Below are 22,423 nucleotides of genomic sequence, written 5' to 3' on the forward strand. Positions count from 1 at the left end.
CTTTCACCCTCTTTTTGGAGTTGTGTTTATGCATATACTGACTTTTTTCTTCTTTTTTAGACGGGCGCTCCAAGAGCTTCTTCTTCCCAACAGCCGGACCCCAAGGCCCGGAGGACGACTGTTGCGAGCTCTCCTGGTTCTGCCAGGAAACATGCGGCGGCTGAGAAACAGCCGGCCACTTCTTCCAAAACTCCAGTTGGGCCGCCTAGAAGTATGAAGTTGTCCTTGTAAATTTTAGACTTGTTCCCTTTTTTACTAGGTCTAATCCGTTTGTTTATGCTTGATGCAGCCGGCCCTCAGGAGCCTGACTTGGTCGAGGTGGCCAAGTCTATGATCAAGGTCGTTCCTCCAGCTGAAAGGGAGGCGGTCAGGGGTGTCGGCACCCTTGACCTAGACGGGATTGCAGGGGTCCTTGCTGAGGTATACTTAGCATATTTTTGAGTATTTGAATTCCAGGACGCCTGTTTTCTTTTTGTTTGGAAACTGACGCCTGTTCCCCTTTTTACTTAGGCCCTGCTCCGAGTGAACGGCCTTCGCAAGCCGCTTGACCGGAAGAACAAAGAGGTAAAGGCTGCAAAAGCTATGGCCGCCTCTAACTGTGATAAGGCAATGTTTCAAATTGCCCAAAATGAAGTTCTGACCATTGATATTCTTTATTATCAGGCGCAGGCTACCGCCGCTATCCGGGCCCAGTTAGAGGCGGCCCAGAAGAGGAATGGCGAGTTGGAGGCGACCATCAACAACCTCAAGGCCGAGCTGAGACCTCTTCGCCACAAGATGTCCTCATACGAAGCCTTGGAGAAATCCTTGGCCAACGTAAAGGAACGCCTGGTGACCCAGGAGAAGAGTCTTACTCAGGTTCTCTCGGAAAAGGCCGAGGAAGAGAAGAAAGAGCTGGTCCGGGAGATGATGGAAGACTCTGCTCAAATCCAGCGCATGACTTGGGGCCGCCTCTTCCCCAATGCCGGCTTTGCCTCATGGGAAAAAACGTACCGCCAGTGTTCTAACACATATAATCAAGAGATCCTGGCGGCTGCTGAGGAAGAGGCGTTGGAGGAAGCGTTGGAGGAGGAGGAGCCGGTAGTGGCGCTTGTGCCGCTTGGGGGTAATGTATCAAAAAAGGATGCAGCTGAAGCCGAGTCCAGCAAGAAGAGTGCTGACCAGGCGGCAGCTACTAATATTGAAGATCTGCTTTATGTATTCTTTCCACGGCCTGCGTGCCGTTTGTTTTGTATTTACCCGGCCAGGGGGTCGGGGCTCTGAATATTTTGCCGGTCTTTAATGAACGGCTTCTTTTAAATGAATTTTTTGTTTTGCTTCAAATTTGTTCAAGTATTGAATATTCTGATATCCAATTGTACACTATACCGACTGTTTTACATGGCCGATAGTTGCAGACAGGTACGGATAGTTAGTCACGCCGCCTATGCCCCTGGACGACTGGTTGTCTGTTTCCAGGATAGACGATCAGTCGGCCATTTATCCAATCGGTATTCGAACCATTTTAAACTGGATCCCCTTTAGGCAGGCGGTCCTGTCATTTGTAAAATTAACCAAGTAGGAAAGTGGTCTGACCAAGTAAACATGATTGTTGCCTAGTTGCCAAGTAACTGAGTAGTAGAGGTATCAAGCGGTGGGTACCGGTTGTTCCCCTTTATTCGCCAATGTTTGTTGGCTTTTAACTCATAAGATGTTAACCTAGCAGGAGTAGTGGTTGAGAGCCCCTGTTTGCTAAAAACTGGCGGACGACTCATACCTTTTAGGCTCTATACTAAGTTTGAGAGAGTGATTATGAGTTAACTTTGGAGTTACTCAGTCGCCGTCACTCCTGCTTGAGTAGTAAAGGTACCAGGCGGCGGAGGCCGGCTGAACCTTTTGATTCGCCAATGTTTGTTGGCTATTAACTCAAAAGGTTACCTAGTAGGAATAGGGGTTTGAGTGCCCCTGTTTGCCAAAAAACAGGCGGTCTACTCAAACCTTTTAGGTTCCATACTAAGTTTGAGGGAGTGACTATGAGTTAACGTTGGTGTTACTCAGTCGCCGTTACTCTTGCTTGAGAAGTAGAGGTACCAGGCGGCGGAGGCCGGCTAGACCCCTTGATTCGCCAATGTTTGTTGGCTATTAACTCAAAAGGTACCCCCTGCATTTATCCCAAGTAATACAGGCGATCATCTGACTCAGATGTCAACTGCTACCACTGGTTTGGTTAGTGATACAGTTATCCTTGTCTCAAAAACGGCTACGTGGTTGCCCTTGGGGGCAGTCGTATAGGTGTCGTGTAATTAGTTTATAGAGCAATGTTCCACCCAAAAGGGAGTTGCTCTCTGCAACGAATTTCATCCGGAGGGATGCCGCCGGACGCCTGCTATGATGTTGGGACAAGTCGTATTAGTTTTGAAGATTTGATCAGTTGGCTTGGCGCCTGGTCTGATCATTCGGCCTGTGGCCTTGGTTAGTTCTTGGTGAACGTAGGTGCTAAGTAAAAGGAGGGTAGCCGCCTGTTAGGCACAGGGTCGGCCAGGCCCTAATCTTTTTTAGCTAAGTATAAGGGGGGTGGCTGTGTGTTTGGAACCAGTCGGCCCTCTTCTATGGAGAGTAGCCGACTATATGTCCAGACGACATGCCCTTATGGTGAGTAAAATACTCGATGGAGAGTAGCCGACTGTAAAGGTACAGGCGGCATGCCCCTCTGAAAATAGAGTAAAACTCAATGGAGAGTAGCCAACTGTAAAAGTACAGGCGGCATGCCCCTCTGAAGATAGAGTAAAGTACTCAATGGAGAGTAGCCGACTGTAAAGGTACAGACGGCATGCCCCTCTAAAGAGAGTAAAATACTCAATGGAGAGTAGCCGATTGTAAAGGTACAGACGGCATGCCCCTCTTAAGTAAGAATTTAAACATGGAGAGTACTTCTTTGGGCAAAGGGCTGACCAGCCTCGGCAAGGAATGCAAGTGAACTTCCAATTTCTGGAAGGCGGCCTCAGCATCCGGCCCCCATTCAAACCTTGCCTTTTTCTTAATTGTCTGGAAAAAGTATAAGCATTTGTCGCCTGATCGGCTTAGAAATCTTCCCAAGGCCGCCAGACAACCTGTTAACTTCTGAACCTCTCGGATGGTACGAGGCGACTGCATGTCAATGACCGCCTGCACCTTCTCAGGGTTCGCCTCTATTCCTCTCTGATTGATAAGGAATCCGAGAAATTTCCCAGACTCGACTCCAAAGACACATTTCTTGGGATTGAGCATGACATGGTGCCGCCTGAGTGTGGCGAAAGTTTCTCGGAGGTCCGACAGATGATCTTTCTGAAGTTTAGTCTTGACAATCATATCATCAATGTATGATTCGACGTTTCTCCCAATCTAATCAAAGAACACAGTGTTTATCATTCGCTGGAAGGTAGCCGGGGCATTCTTAAGACCAAACGACATGACCGTGTAACAGTATAACCCCTGATCAGTGACGAAGGCCGTCTTCTCCTGATCTTTCTTCCATAAAGGAATTTGATGGAAACCAGAGTAGGCGTCCATAAAGCTCATCAAAGCATGGCCGGCTGTTGAGTCGACCAGGTTATCAATTTTAGGCAGAGGGTAACTGTCTTTGGGGCACGCCTTGTTTAAGTCTGTGTAGTCTACACACATTTGCCAGGTGCCATTCGGCTTTTTAACAAGCACCACATTTGCAACCCAGTCTGGGAAGTAACATTGCCGAATGAACCCTGCATCAAGTAATTTTTTAACTTCGGCGGCTGCCGCCTTACTTCTTTCTTCGCCATGGTTCCGCTTCTTCTGCCGTACCGGCCTCTTTTTCGGATCCACGACTAGTTTATGTACCGCCAGATCAGGACTAATGCCTGGCATTTCATGGACTTCGAATGCAAAGATGTCCTTGTATTCTTTCAATAGTTTGTGAAAGTCGTCACCAAGGTCTCTCAGAGCAGTCGTCCTAACTTTGACTGTTCGCTCAGGACGTGAGTCGTCTAAGATCAAGTCCGTATGTTCACCAGACGGCTGAGGGCGGAATTCATCCGACCGCTCCTCTGCCAATGATTGCTATTTTTTGTCTTTTCTTGCGGCCCCTGTCCGGGATGCCTTTCTCTTCTTGCCGCCTGCTTCTTGAACAGGCACACTCTCCTTGACTTTGTCAAGGTCTGTTTTTCCACCAGTCGACCCAGTGACCATAACAGTGGGCTTGACATCCGAGAGATAGCACTCTCGGGCCATCCTCTGATCTCCCCTTAGGGACCCGACTGTTCCATTATCCCTCTCAAACTTGAGCAACATAAGAGATGGGATTATAACAGCCTTGGAATTATTCAGGGTTGGTCGTCCCAGAATCATGTTGTAGGCCGAGAGTTCTTCTATTACCAGGAACCGGACTACCATGTGTCGTCCTTCCCTTTTTTCGCCCAGGCGGATGGGTAAATCCACTCGTCCCACTGGGTGGACGACTACTCCTCCAAACCCTACTAAAGGGTGGGAGGTCGGATGTATGCAATCAGTCTGATATTTTAGTTTTGATAGACATTTGCTGCTGATGAGATCTGAGGAGCTTCCGGTATCTATGAGGATTCGGCCAACTCTCTGGTTGGCCACTTTACATTCAATAACGATAGGGTCGTCATGCGGCCCTCTTACCCCTCCTAGATCTTCTTCAGTGATGACAATCTCAGGAAATGAATATTTGGACGGCCGTTCTTGGTGAACGGAATTTACATCTAACCGCCTGATATTGTCTTTGTTGCCCCTAATAGTGGGGCCGCCTCCTGAGAAGCCGCATGCAATGGTGTAGACGACTGCATCATCTGTATCGGAGTTGTCGGCCTGTTGATTCTTTTTGGCCGACTGCTTTTTTGAGGAAGTGTTCCCCGTAGATTTCTTGACATAAGTGTCAAGATCACCTTGCTCAGCCAGGCGGTCCAGATACCGCATGAGACTGATGCATTCATTGGTGTGATGACCAACATCTTCATGATAAACACAGAATTTATCTTGGTTCCGGTTGTTTGCAGAACCCTTCATGGGGACCGGCTTCTCAATTGAGATCCGTCCCTTGATTTCTTTTAGGATAAACTGGTTATCCTTGTTAAACGCATACTTTGGGGAGTATGGTTTGAATTCTTTTTTCTTTTTCTGGGCCGGCTGTTTAGAGGAATCAGCCGCCCAGACCTCTTTTCTCTTCTCATCTTTGTTTGACGACTGTTTCTATCGTCCTTCTCTTTTGTCGGACCTTTTCCCGTCCGACTGTTTTACCGTACAAAGATCAGTCGCCTGTATATAGGCTTCCGCTTCAATCAAGGCCTCTTGAAGAGTCGCCACCCTCTTTCGGACCAAATCAAATTTGAAGGTCGACCCGTCCTTGAGACCTCTGAAAAAGTCAGTATAGGCTACTTCATCCGGTAACCCTTGAATCTGTATTCTCATCAGGTTAAACCGCCTGATGTAAGAACGAAGCCCCTCCTTCTCGCCCTGCTGAATTGTTCCTAAATCAAGGGTCGTCTTCTTCGCAGGGATGTTCATGGCGAAGTTGGAGGTGAATAAGTAAGCAAGCGTCCTGAAGCTATTTACACAACCAGTCGGCAGGTTGCCGAACCATTGTTGTGCGATTCCTTTGAGAGTCGCTGGGAAACACTTGCACCAAGTGGGATCATCCAACCCTTGAAGGTACATCAGGTTGGTGAAGGCCATAAGATGGTCTTCTGGGTTAGTAGTGTCGTCATAGGCGCCTACTAATACATTTTTCACTTTGGCCGGCTGAGCGGCTTCAGTAATTTCCTTGGAGAAAGCCGAAGACTGTTCACCAAGTCTAAGCAACCGTAGCTGCCAGTCCATAGGTTGGACATTTTTTGCTGCAGGTCCACCAAACGGAGGTGGCTGTAAGAAATACTGTTGTTGCGGCACAAACGGTAAGTTTGGTACCGCCTGGTCGCTATGAAAGCCGGACTGACGGGAGGTGCCGCCTGACTGACTCTCATGATACGACTGTGTATGCCTCATTGAGGTATTTCGCAGACTGTCTTGGAAGTTTGAAGTAGAGGCCGACTCTGACAATCGGTCACTCTTCTTCTGCTCTAGCAGTAGCCGAGCGTCTGTGTATGATTTCCTCGACCCGTCCGCCTGAATATGACGAACAGGTTTCCTATTTCCTGGAGTAGGAAAACGGTATTTTGTGAAATCAAGGGCAGTCGGCTCCCGCTTCCTAGATTTAGGATGAGGATTCGCCTCTCGCCCTTGAACTGGCTTCCTCTTCAGTGAAGTGGAAGGTTTCTTAGCCGACTGCTCCTTGTCCAGAGCAGGCGGCTTCTTGTTGATCAACTCTTGAATTTCTCCCTTGAAGTCCCTCATGAAGGTCATGAGTTCGTTCCTTGTGATGGGAGCAGACCCATCAGTCAGCTGCTGCCGAACAGGCGGTGCGCCTGCTGGCTCGCTTCCTGTATGAAGATGTTCCCGTTCCCCCCTTTCGGTATGACGGGTACGTCGGGCCCTTAGGGTCCCGTCTGAAGCTGTGTGAGCTTCAACTTCAAATTCATTCTCAGTATTGTGGTCCGACTGAACTTGAGGGTCGTCTAGGGGACGCCTCTCTTCAGGAGTCGGTACAAACGTGGATGCCATCTCAGAAGTACTCTCCCCACAGACGGCGCCAAATGTTTCGGGGTTTTCTGATGTCCTGCGGGAGAGTTACAATTCCGAGACTGGAACCGGACACCTGTACCTGCAAAACAACGGAGACTCCTGGTGGTGGGAGCTCCGCCTCCAACGGTCAAGTTAGTACTTGATTAAGGAGTAATTAATGCGGAAATTAAAGTGATTGGGTCTCTCTAGGTGAGAGTGTTTAATGTAGGTAATCTGCTTTGTTATCTCTGTAATCTCTGTCATCCCCCCTTAATGAGGATTAAGGGAGGTATTTATAACCTTGGGAAACGTGCCAATCCTAGGTTTAGGTTAACCTAGGGCTGATTGGGCTTCCCTCGGAAGTTGGGCCTGGGTGGACGGTTTCTCCATTAGGCATGGAGTATGCCACGTGTCATGACATAATAGGTCCAAGGTGGACGAATAAGCGCGTGCCACGTGGCAAGCCCTGATACTTCCAACTGGGGGACACTTGGCAGGACCTGATTGGCCCACGTGGCGCATTCCGATTGGTGGGAGCAAAATCCCCTAATCAATTAGTACTCTAATTAACTCCAATTGTACATTAGTTTATCACAAATACTTATATGTGACTGGCCATACTTCGTTAGTATTATAGGGGTTATTTGGTCAGTGTTACAGGGGTTTACTTCGGCAGTGTTATAGGGGTTACTCGCTCGATTAGTATATATTACAGTGGTTACTCGATCAGTGTTATAGGGTTACTTTGTTTTTTTACAAGCAGTCACATGGTGTGGCTAGCCGCACACAAGACGGGCTGTTAAATTAGTTTATTCATTTTCATGTACTACTTATAAATTATTAAATCTTAGTAAAATTACGCGCAAACACAAGTGTTGCAACTTATTACAAAGTTACAAGTGTTCATAGTATGGAGTAAAATTAAGATCAAGATGGAGAATGCTCTATTTTTCTTTTGTAAATACCCATTTGTTTTTGTTTCTAAAAAATTCAATGCTTCTTTAATCGTCAATACATATTACTCCGTGTGATTTTGTCATGCATCTTTAACTTATACTCCCTCCGTCCCTTATTTTTTGCAATGAATTCTTGTTTATGGGTCAAACTTTTAAAACTTTGACCATGAATTCTTGTTAATCTATAGGTGATAATATATTCATGTGGGATTTTATTAAGAATCGTCTCATTGTATAGTTTATTAATATCAAATTTTAATAATTTTTACGCGTATAGAAATGGAGATATATACGTTTGAAGACGTGTCTTGGAGACTGTGAAAAGTCAAATGGGGCAAAAAATAAGGGATAGAGGGAGTACCAAATAAGAAAAGATATTAGATGGTATGTAACCCTAAGAGCCACATATAGCATTGCACATGTATAAGAATCTAAAAGAAGAAAGTATTAATGAAATACATTCATTTATTACACTGATATGCGTATAATTTTGTCATGCATTTTTAATCTTATATCAAATAAGGAAAGATACTAAATGCTTATTTGTAGCCCTAAGGTAGAGGTGATCAAATCCGGCTAGAACCATTAGCCCAGCTCGAAAAAGGGCGGTTTTTGGGCAAACCATAATACACTTTTTAGTTTAAAAAACCTGAACCTGTTCTGAAAAAATTTGTAAAACCCCGCTTCAGCCCGACAAGCCAGCTACTTTTTGCGAGTTTAGGCATGAGATTTAATGTTAAGGCTTAACCCAACTCGAATTTTTAATCACCTCTACCCTAAGGATTACATATAGCATTATCCTTTTGAATTTTATATATCAAAACAATTCCATTAAGACTACATAGCTATAGAGTACCTTTTTTCTTACATGTTGGTGATAAAGGTGATCAAACCTAGCCTGACCCCGAAAAAAGTGAGGGTTTAGGCTGAATTTTAGCCCGACCAACCCTGGCTCGACATTTTAATTTTTTCACCGAGGACAACCCAAAATTCAATTTTAGTTAAAATTTGGGCTTAGGCACGGGTTTTGGTCTAAAATGGGCCGATTTTTGGGCAAAGCTCAGGCCGACCCATGATCACCTCTAATTGGCGAGAATTAAGCTTCTCAATCTTTTCCTTGGTACATCTTGCAAAAACAAAAATAGAGTACTTAACTTATGCTAAACAGAATGGTTACAATAATTGTAATTAAAATTACCAAAAAGACAAACGTGATATTTATAGAACGAAGGTATAAAAACTCTTTCGTCACTGTATCAACTATCAAGCAAAGAACGTGTTTCCCATTTAAACTTTTTCCTATTCCAAGAGACAATGTTCAGAGTATAAAAAACACAAACAAAAATATAACTTTGTACAAATAAAATCTTATCTTCTTCTCAAGTTTCCCCCCCACCCACCGCTCAAATAACCCACAAAACTACTCAATTTTTTTTATTCTTCCTCATTTCTATCCCCAAATATACCAAAATAATTCCATTTTTTTTAAAAAAAAAAAAAACCTTATTATTCCCTATTTAGCTTACCTCATTGCTCAACTCTGTAAATTTATTACTCCATTTTATTTGTCGTTTGTAGAAAAAAAATAATAAAGGAGATTTTTTTTCCTTGAAAATTTCGTTGATTAATTTTTCTAAGTCGGCGAATTTCTTCTAGTACGTTCTTCAAATTCTCGAAATTTAATGTTATTTTTCTCTACTAGTATTTGTTTTTTTGCTTGATAATTTTATTTTATTCTTGTTGCAGTTACTAAATAAGGTAACTTTTTGTGAGGTATAAAAGAAAAGTTACTAGAAGAGTAAGAATAATACTTACATGATGAACTATTATGTTCCGGATTTCGAAATGGAAGACGACCAACACTTGATTTCAACATCATCTACGGTCACCCATCACAGCAAGTACACAACTTTTCCCGAGCTTTCTTTTTTTATTTTTTTATTTTCAGCTCGGGATTGATTGATTGAATTAATAGTGAGGTTGATAGTGTAATTTTAAACGGTGTCACTTATTGTGAACAGGGCTGAAGACGAGATTCTGGAGTTGTTATGGCAAGATGGTCAAATAGTTGCGCAACCTCAAAACCAACGCAAGTCGCAATCGTCTAGTACGCCTCAACAAACACAATCACACTATCAGCAAAAGCAACAGCAACAGCAGCAACATCAGCAACAGCAACAACAGTTATACATGGCCGAAGATGAGATGGCAACATGGCTTCACTACCCGTTAGAGGACTTGTATAGTGATCTGTTAGGTGATAATACTCAGACAACTCAGCTTCCAGCGGTAGCTACTACCGTCGTGCGTCAACAGCCGCAGGAGGTTATTCACCCTCCTGCGGCTGTTACGGTAGTAGTGAAGCCACCGCCTGTACCTCCACCACCGAAACCGACTAAGAATTTTCAAATGTTTTCAAGAATGCGCGGTAAAGATCCCGAGGTGTCGTCGAGTATGAGGCCGGAGTTAACCGTGGTGGACTCGAATACGACACCGGCTTTGGTGACCATGAAGAGTCTAGGGGAAGTGTCATCTGCTTTTCCTAGCGGTGGCGAAATTGGTGGCAGTGATTTTGTGTTGGATACGAAAGGGAGTGGGGAGGTGACGGTTTCGTCATCGTCTGGTGGGTATAGCGGCGGCCCTTCTAAGGCCGCCGCCGAAGATGCCAGGGATAAAGGGATTAAGAATGAAGCGGGGGATCGAAAGAGAAAGCGAAGAGATAATGATGAATCTATGACCCCTTCTACTACGGCCATTGATCAAGTGAGTTTGTTAATTACCTTAGCTTCTTCATATTATTGGCATGAAGGCATATTGGATGTGTTTAATTTTCCATAATTGTTGGTTCGTGGATAATGTTTGGATGTTAACTAAATTAGTTGGTTGATATAGAGATACTAATAATTTAGTGATTTTGTGTGATTATATGATCTTGGAGAGTTTTTAAGGAAAGGCAAAATAAGTCTAAGAGTTAGTGTAATATGAAGTGCGTAATACTAAGTATAGATAGATTACTATGTTTAATTCCATCTATATTATCTTATACATATTAGGTCAGGGGATAAGCATATCAGTTGATTTAGTTCTCGTTATGGCTATAAATAAGTAATTACATAGTTTGATTTTTCCACTATTTACCTACAATCCTACATATAGTAAGTTGATATATATGCATACAAGAATTAGATGTTTGGGTTCTTGGTTAACTATGCAATTATGACTTAAACTTTTTTTAGAGAGTTACATTACTTGTATAGGAAGATTAATAATGTAAAGATGGAACAAAAAATCATGCAATAATATAGCTAAAAAATTAAAGAAGATAACACAACTAACTATATGTCGTGCAAGTATTTAAGATAGGTTCAGTGTATTATCTGCATTGAATATGGGTCCTCTTTTTTTGTCTAGTTTATTTGGGTGCAATGATACCTTTTCGCGACTCCTAATATTTTTGAACATTCATATTCCCTTAAACTAAATTAAAGGAAACATTAAATTCTTTAAATTAATTAAATTTAGATGTAATAAAACAGGTTCATATATTTAGATTTTTCATATAAAATAATTTTAAATATCTTAAAATAATTTCAAACAAATTAAAATAAGTTCAAATAAATTAATTTTATAATCAGATGAATTAAAAATAGTCTTATACTCTTATTTTAGTTTATATGAAGTATGTACAATTTTTTTTTCCTTTTTTTTTTCCTTTTTTTTTTCCCCTTTCCCTATAGGTCTGGGAGAGATTGAAAAGGGAAAACTATTTACCAAATCATCCATAATAAACAAATAAAATGTTGACAGAACTATAAGAAAGGGCTTGAAGTGAAAAGTGGAAACCCATTTAAAAAAAAATCGAAGAAAATAAAAAAAGTAAAAAGTGAAAGGAAGTAGATAAAAGAGATGTTATTAGTATGGAGGAAAATGAAAAAATGATTTTGGCACACTACAATTGATCTTTACACACTTTTATGTGTGTTAAGGTGTGCTTAAATCAATTTTTGTTCCGTGTACCCTTGAGGTTTAGAAAAATGCATCGTGTACCTCTTAAATCTTTCAAATGCATCGTGTACCCCTGAAATTTGTAAAAAAAATGCACCAAATACCCCTATGCTCATAACAAATGTTAATTTTGTTAGATTGAGACCCCAAGGCATCAAATTCTATTAAATTATTACAGTGTAATGCTACTGTAATGCTAAAACATTTAATTATCGAGTAAACTTAATTAATAAATCAAATTCTAACACCCAAAAGTTTAGGATTTAGAATAATTCATGGAGTTCAAAGTTTGATGTAATTTATGTTTTTAGGTGGTTTTACTACATAAAAATAAAGTACTAAAAGGGAGTTAGTGTGTGGATATGATTTTAGTTTGATAAGTTAATGATATGTGCATCTCTTAGATGATTAGGGTATTTAGTGCATTTTTTTAAGCACCTCAGGAGTATATACTATATAGTGCATTTAAAAAATTTCAGGGATACACCAAACAATTTCCCTTTCTTTTAATAGAAATAAAATTTCAAGAGATTGAAAATAATACCCTTACAAATCAAACAATAAAAAATGATAAAATTGTAGCGTGTAATTTTTTTTTTACTGTACTTTCCAATTTGACATGCTTTGATAAAATCTTGTACAGAGTATTACAGTATAACTTTGTAGATATGGGTATTTTTTATGTTAAAATTTGACTTCGTAGTTCTTAACTTCCTACCCTCTTTAGGACTTTAATTATTGGTTTTTTGGGGGGCTTTTTTTTTGCCCTTTTTACATATAGAATTATTGCTTTTTGTTGTATACGTGGTTGAAGTTGGTCAAGGGTGTTGCTGACATGTCAAGCATTGATTGTGCCATGTGTAGAGAGTCATAATGAGTACTGTGAGTGAACGGCGGTGCTATCAAATCATGTAGAATAGAATCAATAGCAATAGTGTTTTTGCTCCGTTCTTGAATATTTGCAACTGTTACTAATCTAATTGTCAATAGAGTATATCTTTGACCATCCAACCACATATGAAGTATTACACAATTATATTTTATAACTGTATATTAATAGAATATATATTTAAAATAAATGTATATATAATGTAAACATCAAACTACGCCAAGTATTCAAGATAGAGAGCGTATTCTGTGAAAAAAAAAAAAAAAAAAAAAAAGAGAGAGTATTATCAGCCCCTATTTATTCACCCCAAGTCAAAGATATTTTAAGTGAGAAATAAAGTATAATCCATTGACCATTTGTTAAAAAATAACAATTTTTAACGAACGGACTTAAACTGAATATAAGACAAACAATAAGTAACGGAGGAGTACATAATAATTACTTCCCAATATACAAAATTAAGGGGTAGTATGTGTCGAAATAAATAAATATAAAATTAAGGGTAGTAATTGACAAGTATAAAAGTTTGGGTCAGATTTGTCGTGTGGTCTCTCTTTATGGATTGAAGTTGAGTAAGTGGTTAAGGCCCACTTTCACTGTCGTAGCATGGGTCTTACTATTTCATGTGGCCATGTGGGTGTGACTTGCCGCATATATTCTCTATCCTTTACCCTTTTTTTTTTTTTTTTTTTTTGGTAATAAAATATCTACAATTTCTTATTACCCTTATTTTACAATCTCTAAAACACATTCTAAAATATACGTAGTATATGTCTTTAACTTTGTATGCATAAATGCCTAATTGGTAGTAATAAATTTGATACTCTATTTTCAAAATAGACATTAAAAGGAAGCTAATTAGATTTCATATGATTATATGACTTCTATTTATTACGAAGTATAAATTAGTAAGAATTTGTGTTTAAAGTTTGTACTTTTGGAGGGCTAATAAGGGGGTATATTTTATTGAGCAGAACTAGATGTTGACCCATGTGACATCCGAACCGTTAATAATAGTAAAATCAGAAATAAAAAGTGGGGTATCTTTTGGGAGATATGAAGGGTTTAAGAGGGAGAGGTAAGGATAAAGATTGCTTTCCAAAAAAAAAAAAAGTTAAGGATGAGGATTGAATGAATGTACTCATGGAAAAAAAATCACCGTGATCATGTAATCTACAGATTGAAATGCAGCCAAAATTTAACATAAGAAACGGTGCTCTTTCCTAAGAATCCTAACTCCATTATTCGTTTTATGTGAAACTTATTAAGAAGATACTAGGCTATGTTATCTTCGTTTTATTGCATATAAAATTACAACGAGTAATTAAATTTATTATAATCAAATTTGAAAAATTCAGACTAGACAATATCATGTGTGTGTGACTTCTGTCTTCTTAAATTTATACTACTTTTTCCTATATGTAACATACAAATACTGTCAAATTTCAATCAATATATCTTAGAAAAACTAGCCTTGGTGGTGTGAAACTTGAAAGAGCATGTTGTTTAGCTTAAATTGAACATTCGATATAACTCTGTAGTCTGTACTAGACAAACATAAATAAGCTTATGTTTAATATTGTAAAAGTTCCTAAGAAGTTCCACACCCTCTTATTAAGTCTTATATAAAGGTTATTTATGGGATAACGTACTCTTTCAGTCTGAAAACTAGAAATAGTAGTCACGTTGATAGTATAATTTGAAATTTGAGTAAAGCTTTTGTTGTAGAAAAGCTAACCAATTAAACCAGTTAGCATCCTTAAATTGAGTAATATGATAGTTATATGTGGACAGCGAAAGTATAATTTCTTGTGATTTCTGTTACCAAGTATCGTAACTCTAAGGTGCATTAACCCTTCATGTCTTGCATCTTGGTGTAAGGTCGAAAGCATAAGTAAGCTAAATGAAATCTCAAACCAAAGGCTTTTCTTATGTAACACTTCATAATTCCTGCATGAAACTAGGGTGGCTTTTTAAAAGGTAGGGAAAAAAAGAAGCCAAAAAGCTACGCCACACAAAGCATGTTCCATTTCTTTTTCTGCATAAGATAAATTTGAACATTATGATATTATGTTTTCAACAAACTAACCAGCAAATTTAAATTTACACAAGGATGTAGAGCTTGAAGGTGATGATGACGATGAGAAGAAGCATTCCCATGGCTCACATGGCTCGAAGAGATCTCGTGCTGCAGAGGTCCACAACCTCTCAGAGCGGGTTAGTATCCTATTATTTCAAATGCAAATTCTGTATTCTTGAAATATCTTCTCTGATAATTCAAGTGTTGGACTGCAGAGACGTCGAGATAGGATTAATGAGAAGATGAAGGCATTGCAAGAACTCATTCCTCGCTGCAACAAGGTATGAAGGCTTAATCTGATACTCCTATGTACTTACATGGCTTGTTCATTAGGTAGTAGTAAATGGCGATTGTAGTAAAAATAGTGATTGTAATGACAAAATATGAACTATTTTGTAAGGAAAGTTCTATCCAAAGTTTATGTTAATGGAACTTTATCCCCGAGTTTGTGCGTTTCTTTATAAATTTCATTACCGCCTTTGGGGTGGCATATTTATTGAGTGGTAATGAAAGTTTATGAAAGAAGACAGATCCTTGGAGATGGAGTAACATTACCATGAACTTTGCCGTTTGTTTTACAAAATTACATGTAAGTACATTATCATTAACATCATCGTCATTGTCATTGCCTATTAAACAGGCTAAACGAATAGATACACAATTTACACACAACATTTGACTAGAGTTTTCTTCGTCCTTGAATACAGTCAGACAAAGCTTCAATGCTTGATGAGGCAATCGAATATTTAAAGTCACTGCAAATGCAAGTTCAGGTATTACCCTCTAATCCTCTATTCCTCCTTTTGATACACTTATACCTGTATCAGTGAGACTGAAGTTGATCAATTTTTACCAGATGATGTCAATGGGATGTGGCATGGTTCCAATGATGTACCCTGGAATGCAGCAACAATACATGCCACCAATGGGAATGGGGATGGGAATGGGAATGGGGATGGGAATGGATGTGGGGATGAATCGCCCGATGATTCCATTTCCACCCAATATGCCTGCTTCTAACATGCCAAGCCCCTCCGCAACTGCAGCAGGGCCTCAATTTGCTCCAAGATTCACAGTCCCGCCCATTCGTATGACTTCTTCTCCTGCTTCCAATTTCTCTGTAAACCAAACCAGCATTCAAGCTGATTCTGTCCGTAGCTCAGTTCCTGTTCAAAGTTCCGGCCTGCCACAACTTCCTAACATGGCTGACCCGTATCAGCAATACATGGCTCTCCAACAGATGCAGATGCAGATGCAAATGCAAATGCAGATGCAAGCAGTTCAGGTAACTCTGCCTAATATATGTAATTTTTGGGGGGATATTTGTGAACGTCTTTGTCAACCTGATATGGCTTTGCTAAAGAACATGACAGACCATCAACATTTTGTGTTTTTCAGTCTTAACTACGTTTTGCTGGACATGAATAAGAGTGACAAGATGCCAGTTGTGTCTTCAACTGTTTGAAAATTCTGCATGTTTTTTGGTTCAAAAAAAAGTTTCAATGGCAACATCCATGTTTGCTCCATAGTAGCGTTTTGTTTATAACTTGTTTCCACTTCCACCATGAACATGTGATTACAGAAAAACAGTAGATTTACGTGTTGACTAGTAAAAAATCAGGTCAAGCCACATAAAAAGGTGAAGAGCCAACCTTAAAACTGGGAAGCTACCTATAAAACAAGGCAGATACTTCCCAATGAATAAGTGTTTTGTTGAAATTTTTTTTACATTGTTATAATGTTGGAAAATGTTGGTAATGCTTTGTTTGGCCTTGTGCTAATGAAAGATCTTGGTTTGTTGACAGGACCAGCCTGTTTCCCAACCTGGGTCAAGCAAACCAGCAAGCACTAGCAAAAGCGAAGGCCAACCTGGGCCAAGCACTAGCAAAAGTGAAGCCGATGATGATCAATGACTATCTGATCAAACCAAGTAGAGCAGGGCTGAGTTACTACCCAATTCTTGTTTTTCGATGTTTTAGAATACTTACAGATGATTTTCTGTTGCAGCAGGTTGATATTTTTGGTTAGAAAAACGGCCAAAGGCTATTGCCTGCAAAAATTTTGTACCATGAGGTTTATAGTTGTTCCCCCCCTCAAGTTTGGCCTCAAGCAATCAGAGTACAAATCTTCCGCGAAAAAACACAAACCTTACAAGTGAAGACAGTCTCATGTAAATGTTATTCTCCAGATATCGATAATTTGTTTTTGTTCAGCTAGTGACTTTGCTCGGTGCAGTGCAACACGATGCAAATATCTTACAGTTGGTAGAAATTGATAAACGTGCTTTCTACTGATTGCGTTGCACCATACCAAACAACAGATCAGTTAAATTAACAGAAAGATAACATAAGCTCAGTATATGCAGAGATTGAGAAGAATCGCCTTCGTAAATCTGTATGTTCCTTCTAACTTGATATAACTAAACACCAATTAACTAGTCTATATACAGGTTAATACATAATTCCATATACTCGAACTCAATGGCTGCATTTGGCAGACAGTAAAACAATGATGGTAATTGTTACAAAGTTTATATGTAATTTTTGAGAATCACAAAAATGTAAGTTCATTGTTTTATAAGAAAAATCTCGTGCTAATGTTTATGGTTATGTCAGTTCTTGGCAAGCATCTCTTCCTTAATATATATATTTTTTTTTTCTTATACGAAGTATATTTTTACCGTGTTTAAAATTAATGGTGGAAAAACACTTACAGATGGTGATTTATTATCATGAACAGGATAAAGCTTATCTTACAAATTCTGATACAAACCAAATTACTAGTATCATTTATTACCGTCCACCAAACAAGTCATTCGAGTAAAAAAACACGCCTCTGCTAACTACATAGCCCCTTACCAGACAAGGTTTAGAAGAGATTGATTGGTAGAGAACATAATTTCAAAATGCACACGGTTTTTGGCAACTTGTTTGATCTATTGATTGTGCTTAAGCAATAAAATTCTGCATTACTGCATACATTACCGTACAAACACTCCAATGCACCACGATATTTGTTTGGCCAACTGGTTTTACCTAATGATCAGTTAACCAATCAATCACCAGTAAAAAAAAACGTACAGAATGCCACAACTCTTGAACTCACAAGAAAAGACTGTTTCCGTATCAAGTAGCTATCAGATGACACATCGAAGGTTGGAAACCAGGGGGTCACTTGACATCAAATAGATTTGTTCATCTTGATTCAGTTGTAGTCTGACCAATTACATAACATTTCTCTATATCTGCTCAAGCTGGATGATGTTACAGAGAAACTCACCAAAAATTGCACTAACATAGCGGCTATACACTCTCCTAGGGATTCGCTGCAGACAATACCTGTAAACAAGACAATTGGATGTGAGAAGTTTAATACGAAGGGTTCGTGAATCATTTCAAGTAAAGCAACCAATATCAACCATAGTTCACTCAAATGGTCAAGTAGGCATGGAGGCAGGCCCTTAACTCAGGGCAAAATGACCCACATGCTTCCTTCTACAAAACCTCAGCCTAGACACAGCCCAATGCCAGGCCGTTAAAAGTAGGAAGGACAAGCCTTAGTAGGAAGACTAGGAACATAGCACCATCAGAATACCTTGTCAGAGAATAAGCGGAACACATCTTCACCCATAGCCTTTTCAAGTTCCTGAAATCATTAGATATAAGGAAAAGCAAATTCATTATGTAGTGCTTGTACAGTAATCCTAAAACTTGAAAAAAGCAGACAGTTTATCGCCTCAGGAAAATATAATATTCACTTACTTCCAAAGCATTTGGGGAATCATCTATGCTGCAGATGAGCTTTTGGAGGCCTTCACTCTTCAAAGCATCTCGAATTTCAGAAGAAGCGACTAAAACAATTGAGAAAAAAAAGTGTTAAAGAGGCCAAAAATTCCAGTAAATCCTGTAGTTGCCTGTGGTGTCACAGTGAGTCCCAAAAGTTATGATACGAAAATTGTCCAGCACCGATTCAATGACACTTTGACTTTTGGGTTAATGATGAACATGATGCTCAGAAAGATTGCCGTATGATATGCATAACAAGAAAGCACTGAAAAGATTCAGACCCTACTTCATGGATGACAGATAAGATTTGCTGATTATTAGTTCTGATAACACGCTCTGAAAGCCTGTTGAGCTCAAACAACTATCTGAATTGAGAACAAATGGTTCAAGAAAAATTTCAAACCTAAGTAAACAACATCATCACAGAGGACTGTTATATCTTTTTAATGCTCTAACATAGTGGGATGGTGGCGGAAACAATTTGCAGAAAGAGAGCTACGAGTGAAGAACTAAAAAGTATAAGAAGCACCTGAAAGATCTAAACCCTACTTGTGAATGGCAGACTTATTTTTTACAATCCATAACAGTTAACGACAACGTAAATTAAGGACAAAAGTCAGACATCATTTTAGAAGAAAGAAAACCAGCATTGTCATTCATATGTTGTATCTTAAATTCTTAATAATGCTCTCAGTAAAGATGGAAACATGTAAATCATAAGCTTTCAATTGCAAACCCAGAATGCTGATTGTTTACTATATTTACATAACTATTTGCCGATGTAATACATAGAAATGACATTTAATGTTGTATTGGTATTGTCGAATGACTTAGTTTTTAGGTCATATGGAACTAGCTAAATGGCTAATATTTTGGAATGGAATTGAAAAATTACTCTTGATAACTTCTCAAAACACTCAGACCTTCAGACAAGTTCCACAAATTAGTAGCCCTTTCTAGTTTACTTGATGATTCATACCTATAGATTCCAATTTAGCTTTATCCAATACTTCACATGGTTCATCAATAAAGAGTGGTCTTTCTGTAAGCGTTTGAGGAATCACTGTTTGCCAAAATCAAGAAGAAGAAAATATTAGCAGAGAATAGGCCATATATATAAGATGCAATTCAGGTACATAATTTCACTTCATATAGCATTGAGAGCAATGTCAGGATAATAATGCAGCTATGTAACATAAGAAAATGAATAGGCCATGAGAGCCAAATGCTTCCTCTGTTTATATTGATACTTCTCAATGAAACACATTTTATCAAGCCTACAGAATGGTTTCACAAAACAAAATGTAACCAATTTTAAAATAAAGAGCGCAAATTGCAATATGTGATACTTTTCAAAAAGGCCACCGAAGAAAGGACATAACATACTGAGGAAAAAGGGGGAAAAGTATAGAAGAAAATACCATACTTTAAGTAAGATCATTCTATATTATAAGCTGAACAACAAGAGGATCTTGATAAGACTACTGCTTCTTACTTGGTATTTTATCACAGGATACAGGTATAGCATACGATGTTTCTGCACAGATGAAAGAAAGACAATTCATTACCAAAGGTAATAACCATGATGCACAAAAATAACAATGAATATCAAATAAACTTAAGTTATAAGGATTCGTACTTGGTTCATCATCAGACACTGCTGGTTTAGAAGCCGCACATGGAGTTTCAATAGATGTTTCTGCACAGTTGAAAAACCAATCGTTACCAGAGGTAAGCACCAAGCTACACCAAAATAATAATCAATATCAGAGTAGAAAAAATATACAGGTTCTTACTTGGTTTTTCATCAGACACCACTGACTTCACAGAAGCACACGGAGTTTCTGACCAAATAAAATAAGCACATATCAGCCATCATCTTGACAGCAGAGACTGAATAGCTATATCATCAAGCATACCTTTCCCCCTAACAAAGTTATATTGTTCTGATCATAACATACACTTGTCTAAAGAAACATCGTCTCATTTTGTTAACTAACTAAAAAAGTGATAGCAAACTTGTAGATATTGTAAAGGAAACTAGCATAAATTAGATAATTCCTTAAGAAAACTTGAAAACATATATTTTCACATTTACTGTGTTTTTGGACACGGGGAATTGGTGGGAAAGGAAAGTGAGGATTCCATTTTCATTAATATGGATATAGATGGAGGCAACGGAAGGGAAGATAATGAGGGAACCTAATTTCCTTTTTCTTTAAATAACCAAATCCTCCTGAAGTTGGAAAGATCTAGAAGGAGAATGCCAATCCACTTCTTCCCCTCCTTTCTCCCTCCTTCCCCCTTCCCCTTTGCTTCACCATTGCTATCCAAACATAATTTTAATTACAGAGTATACAAATGAGGATAACTCCATAGACAACAGTCATACCTTTATGCTTCTTGAAGCAAGCAAGGGAGCAACTGCAAATTAGAAGACACAGCAATTAAGCATCAGCAGAATAATGAATATAAACTACACCATAACACAATCAACAAAGACGATAAAAACCGACAACAAATGTGGAGGAGGGAGGTTATATATAATAGTTTGTAACCTAAACCATTGATACAACATTTGCTTGCTTACTATGGTACAAGACATGCTGGACATTTGTATTTGGATTTTGCATCGTTGCAGACCTTACACTGCTGTGGACCCATGCTTCTTTCGGCTGCGACTTAAAGCTAGCTATGCAAAAGAAGCTTCAGCTACAAATGCAAACAAGAACCATCACTGCAAATGACATAATGAGGATTACCAAAAAAAAATAATACTAATACAAGTATAAAGTAATAAATCAACCAGCTAGCTGCTAGATTAAACTTCAATCATATTATCAGATTTTACATTATTTTTCCTTACAATTCCTCAAAAACAACTTTTGACATTTGACAAACACAAAATCTATCATTATAGCAATCTACTGCATTCACAACAGCATCATCACAAAGGGGAAAACCAATTAAGCAAAAGAATTAAACCCCAAATTTTATTTATTAGAGTTCATACTCAAATTACATTTTTCGGTATACTTGACCAAATTAGAGTACAAAATATGAGTGCCCACATGATGAAAAATGAAAAAGCAGAAAAACCCAAAGTTAATTTAAATTACTGAATCAAAAAAAAAAAAAAAAAAAAAAAAAAAACCACCCAGATAAAACATTGATTAAACTTGAAATTTGAAGAAAAGGGATAGATGAAATTGCTAAAAAATTCCAGACCTAGGTAAAAATTCAGAGACAGCAGTCCAGAAAATTGAAAGAAAATTATACTCCTGAAATACAAGAATTTGAAGGCTACGAATGAAAAAGAGGAGAGAGTTAGAGAGATATACCAAGAGCTTCAGAGGTTACTATGTTGGAGTTTAGGTAAAGAACTCCAAGTAATGATTCAAAACAGTTAATTTCTCCTTTGTCAAAATATTTTACATGGCTTCCTAAATTAAGCCAATTCAATTCCTTGATTTATGCTCATTTAGTCATATGACTTTTGGGAGTTTTGGCTTAATTGAAGGACTTAAATACTATCCATTTTTTTTTGTCTAGTGACTAAATTCATTATATCTGGTTCACTCTCATTCGTGACCAGATTTGTTGTATACAGTTTACACTCAAATACTATATAAACATCTCTTTTTATTCCTTTTCAAACAGAGAAAAAAGTGATATATATCCTCTCTTAAAATGATTTTTCATGACCTCCTTTCTATTGAGCATTGTTCGAAGATGTTTTCAATCTAATTCTCCGTTGTACTGAAGAGTTGGAGTCGTGTAACCCTGAAGGTCGATTGCTACGAGTCCATGTGTACCTGTGCGGGACAAATTCGACTTTAGAACAGTGATCTATTGTCACGCCACGACATTTTCCAGATAAATTGTTTAATTATTTTAATTGCTATTAGTCATATTTCCTACATACTATGATGGTGTTTCCGGTGCTCTACTACAAACTACAGAGTTCTACCGAGTTTAAAACCAGCCCAGGACTTTGCGGATATAAGCTGCCAAAAAATTCACCCGAAGTCTTTACTACGAAAGTTCACCCGTTTAAGAAATTTTGAGCTACATTTTGATTAGCAATTAGTAGTGTACT

The 22,423-nt window shown here is 38.7% G+C and overlaps 2 protein-coding genes across 5 annotated transcripts; one reads left to right on the forward strand and one right to left on the reverse strand.

Moving 5' to 3' along the window:
* The first annotated feature begins 8,492 nt into the window (after positions 1 to 8,492).
* On the forward strand, positions 8,493 to 17,340 carry LOC110731853 (transcription factor PIF1-like). Its single transcript, XM_021911751.1, has 7 exons — positions 8,493 to 9,466; positions 9,587 to 10,328; positions 14,572 to 14,676; positions 14,755 to 14,820; positions 15,247 to 15,312; positions 15,396 to 15,824; positions 16,345 to 17,340. The coding sequence occupies exons 1-7, from the start codon at positions 9,381 to 9,383 to the stop codon at positions 16,450 to 16,452; spliced, it is 1,602 nt and encodes a 533-aa protein (XP_021767443.1). The 5' UTR covers positions 8,493 to 9,380; the 3' UTR covers positions 16,453 to 17,340.
* Positions 17,341 to 17,434: 94 nt separating this feature from the next.
* On the reverse strand, positions 17,435 to 21,803 carry LOC110731854 (zinc finger HIT domain-containing protein 3-like). Of its 4 annotated transcripts, none has more exons than XM_021911756.1 (10): positions 21,553 to 21,803; positions 20,915 to 21,036; positions 20,717 to 20,748; positions 20,121 to 20,168; positions 19,964 to 20,023; positions 19,820 to 19,861; positions 19,304 to 19,387; positions 18,301 to 18,389; positions 18,134 to 18,184; positions 17,435 to 17,877 (listed from the first exon to the last, which is right to left on the reverse strand). In XM_021911756.1, exons 2-10 carry the CDS (start codon positions 20,986 to 20,988, stop codon positions 17,854 to 17,856), a joined length of 504 nt encoding a protein of 167 aa, XP_021767448.1. In that variant the 5' UTR covers positions 20,989 to 21,036; positions 21,553 to 21,803; the 3' UTR covers positions 17,435 to 17,853. The 4 variants fall into 4 exon arrangements, with proteins under 4 accessions (XP_021767448.1, XP_021767445.1, XP_021767446.1 ...); XM_021911753.1 differs by having other exon boundaries at positions 21,666 to 21,802; XM_021911754.1 differs by having other exon boundaries at positions 20,915 to 21,061; positions 21,666 to 21,802.
* Between the last annotated feature and the right edge of the window lie 620 nt (positions 21,804 to 22,423).

The sequence above is a fragment of the Chenopodium quinoa genome, unplaced genomic scaffold (genome assembly GCF_001683475.1).
Source record: "Chenopodium quinoa cultivar QQ74 unplaced genomic scaffold, ASM168347v1, whole genome shotgun sequence".
Classification (NCBI taxonomy): domain Eukaryota; kingdom Viridiplantae; phylum Streptophyta; class Magnoliopsida; order Caryophyllales; family Amaranthaceae; genus Chenopodium; species Chenopodium quinoa.

Bases quoted from the DNA above. Each gene is read 5' to 3' on its own strand.
- LOC110731853 (XM_021911751.1), top strand. From the start codon at position 9,381: ATGATGAACTATTATGTTCCGGATTTCGAAATGGAAGACGACCAACAC. The intron at 10,329-14,571 runs GTGAGTTTGTTA...AATTTACACAAG, and splicing joins CTACTACGGCCATTGATCAA to GATGTAGAGCTTGAAGGTGA. The intron at 14,821-15,246 runs GTATGAAGGCTT...CCTTGAATACAG, and splicing joins TCATTCCTCGCTGCAACAAG to TCAGACAAAGCTTCAATGCT.
- LOC110731854 (XM_021911756.1), bottom strand. From the start codon at position 20,988: ATGGGTCCACAGCAGTGTAAGGTCTGCAACGATGCAAAATCCAAATAC. The intron at 20,749-20,914 runs GTAAGCAAGCAA...TCTAATTTGCAG, and splicing joins CCAGCATGTCTTGTACCATA to TTGCTCCCTTGCTTGCTTCA. The intron at 20,024-20,120 runs GTAAGAACCTGT...TCAACTGTGCAG, and splicing joins GGTGTCTGATGAAAAACCAA to AAACATCTATTGAAACTCCA.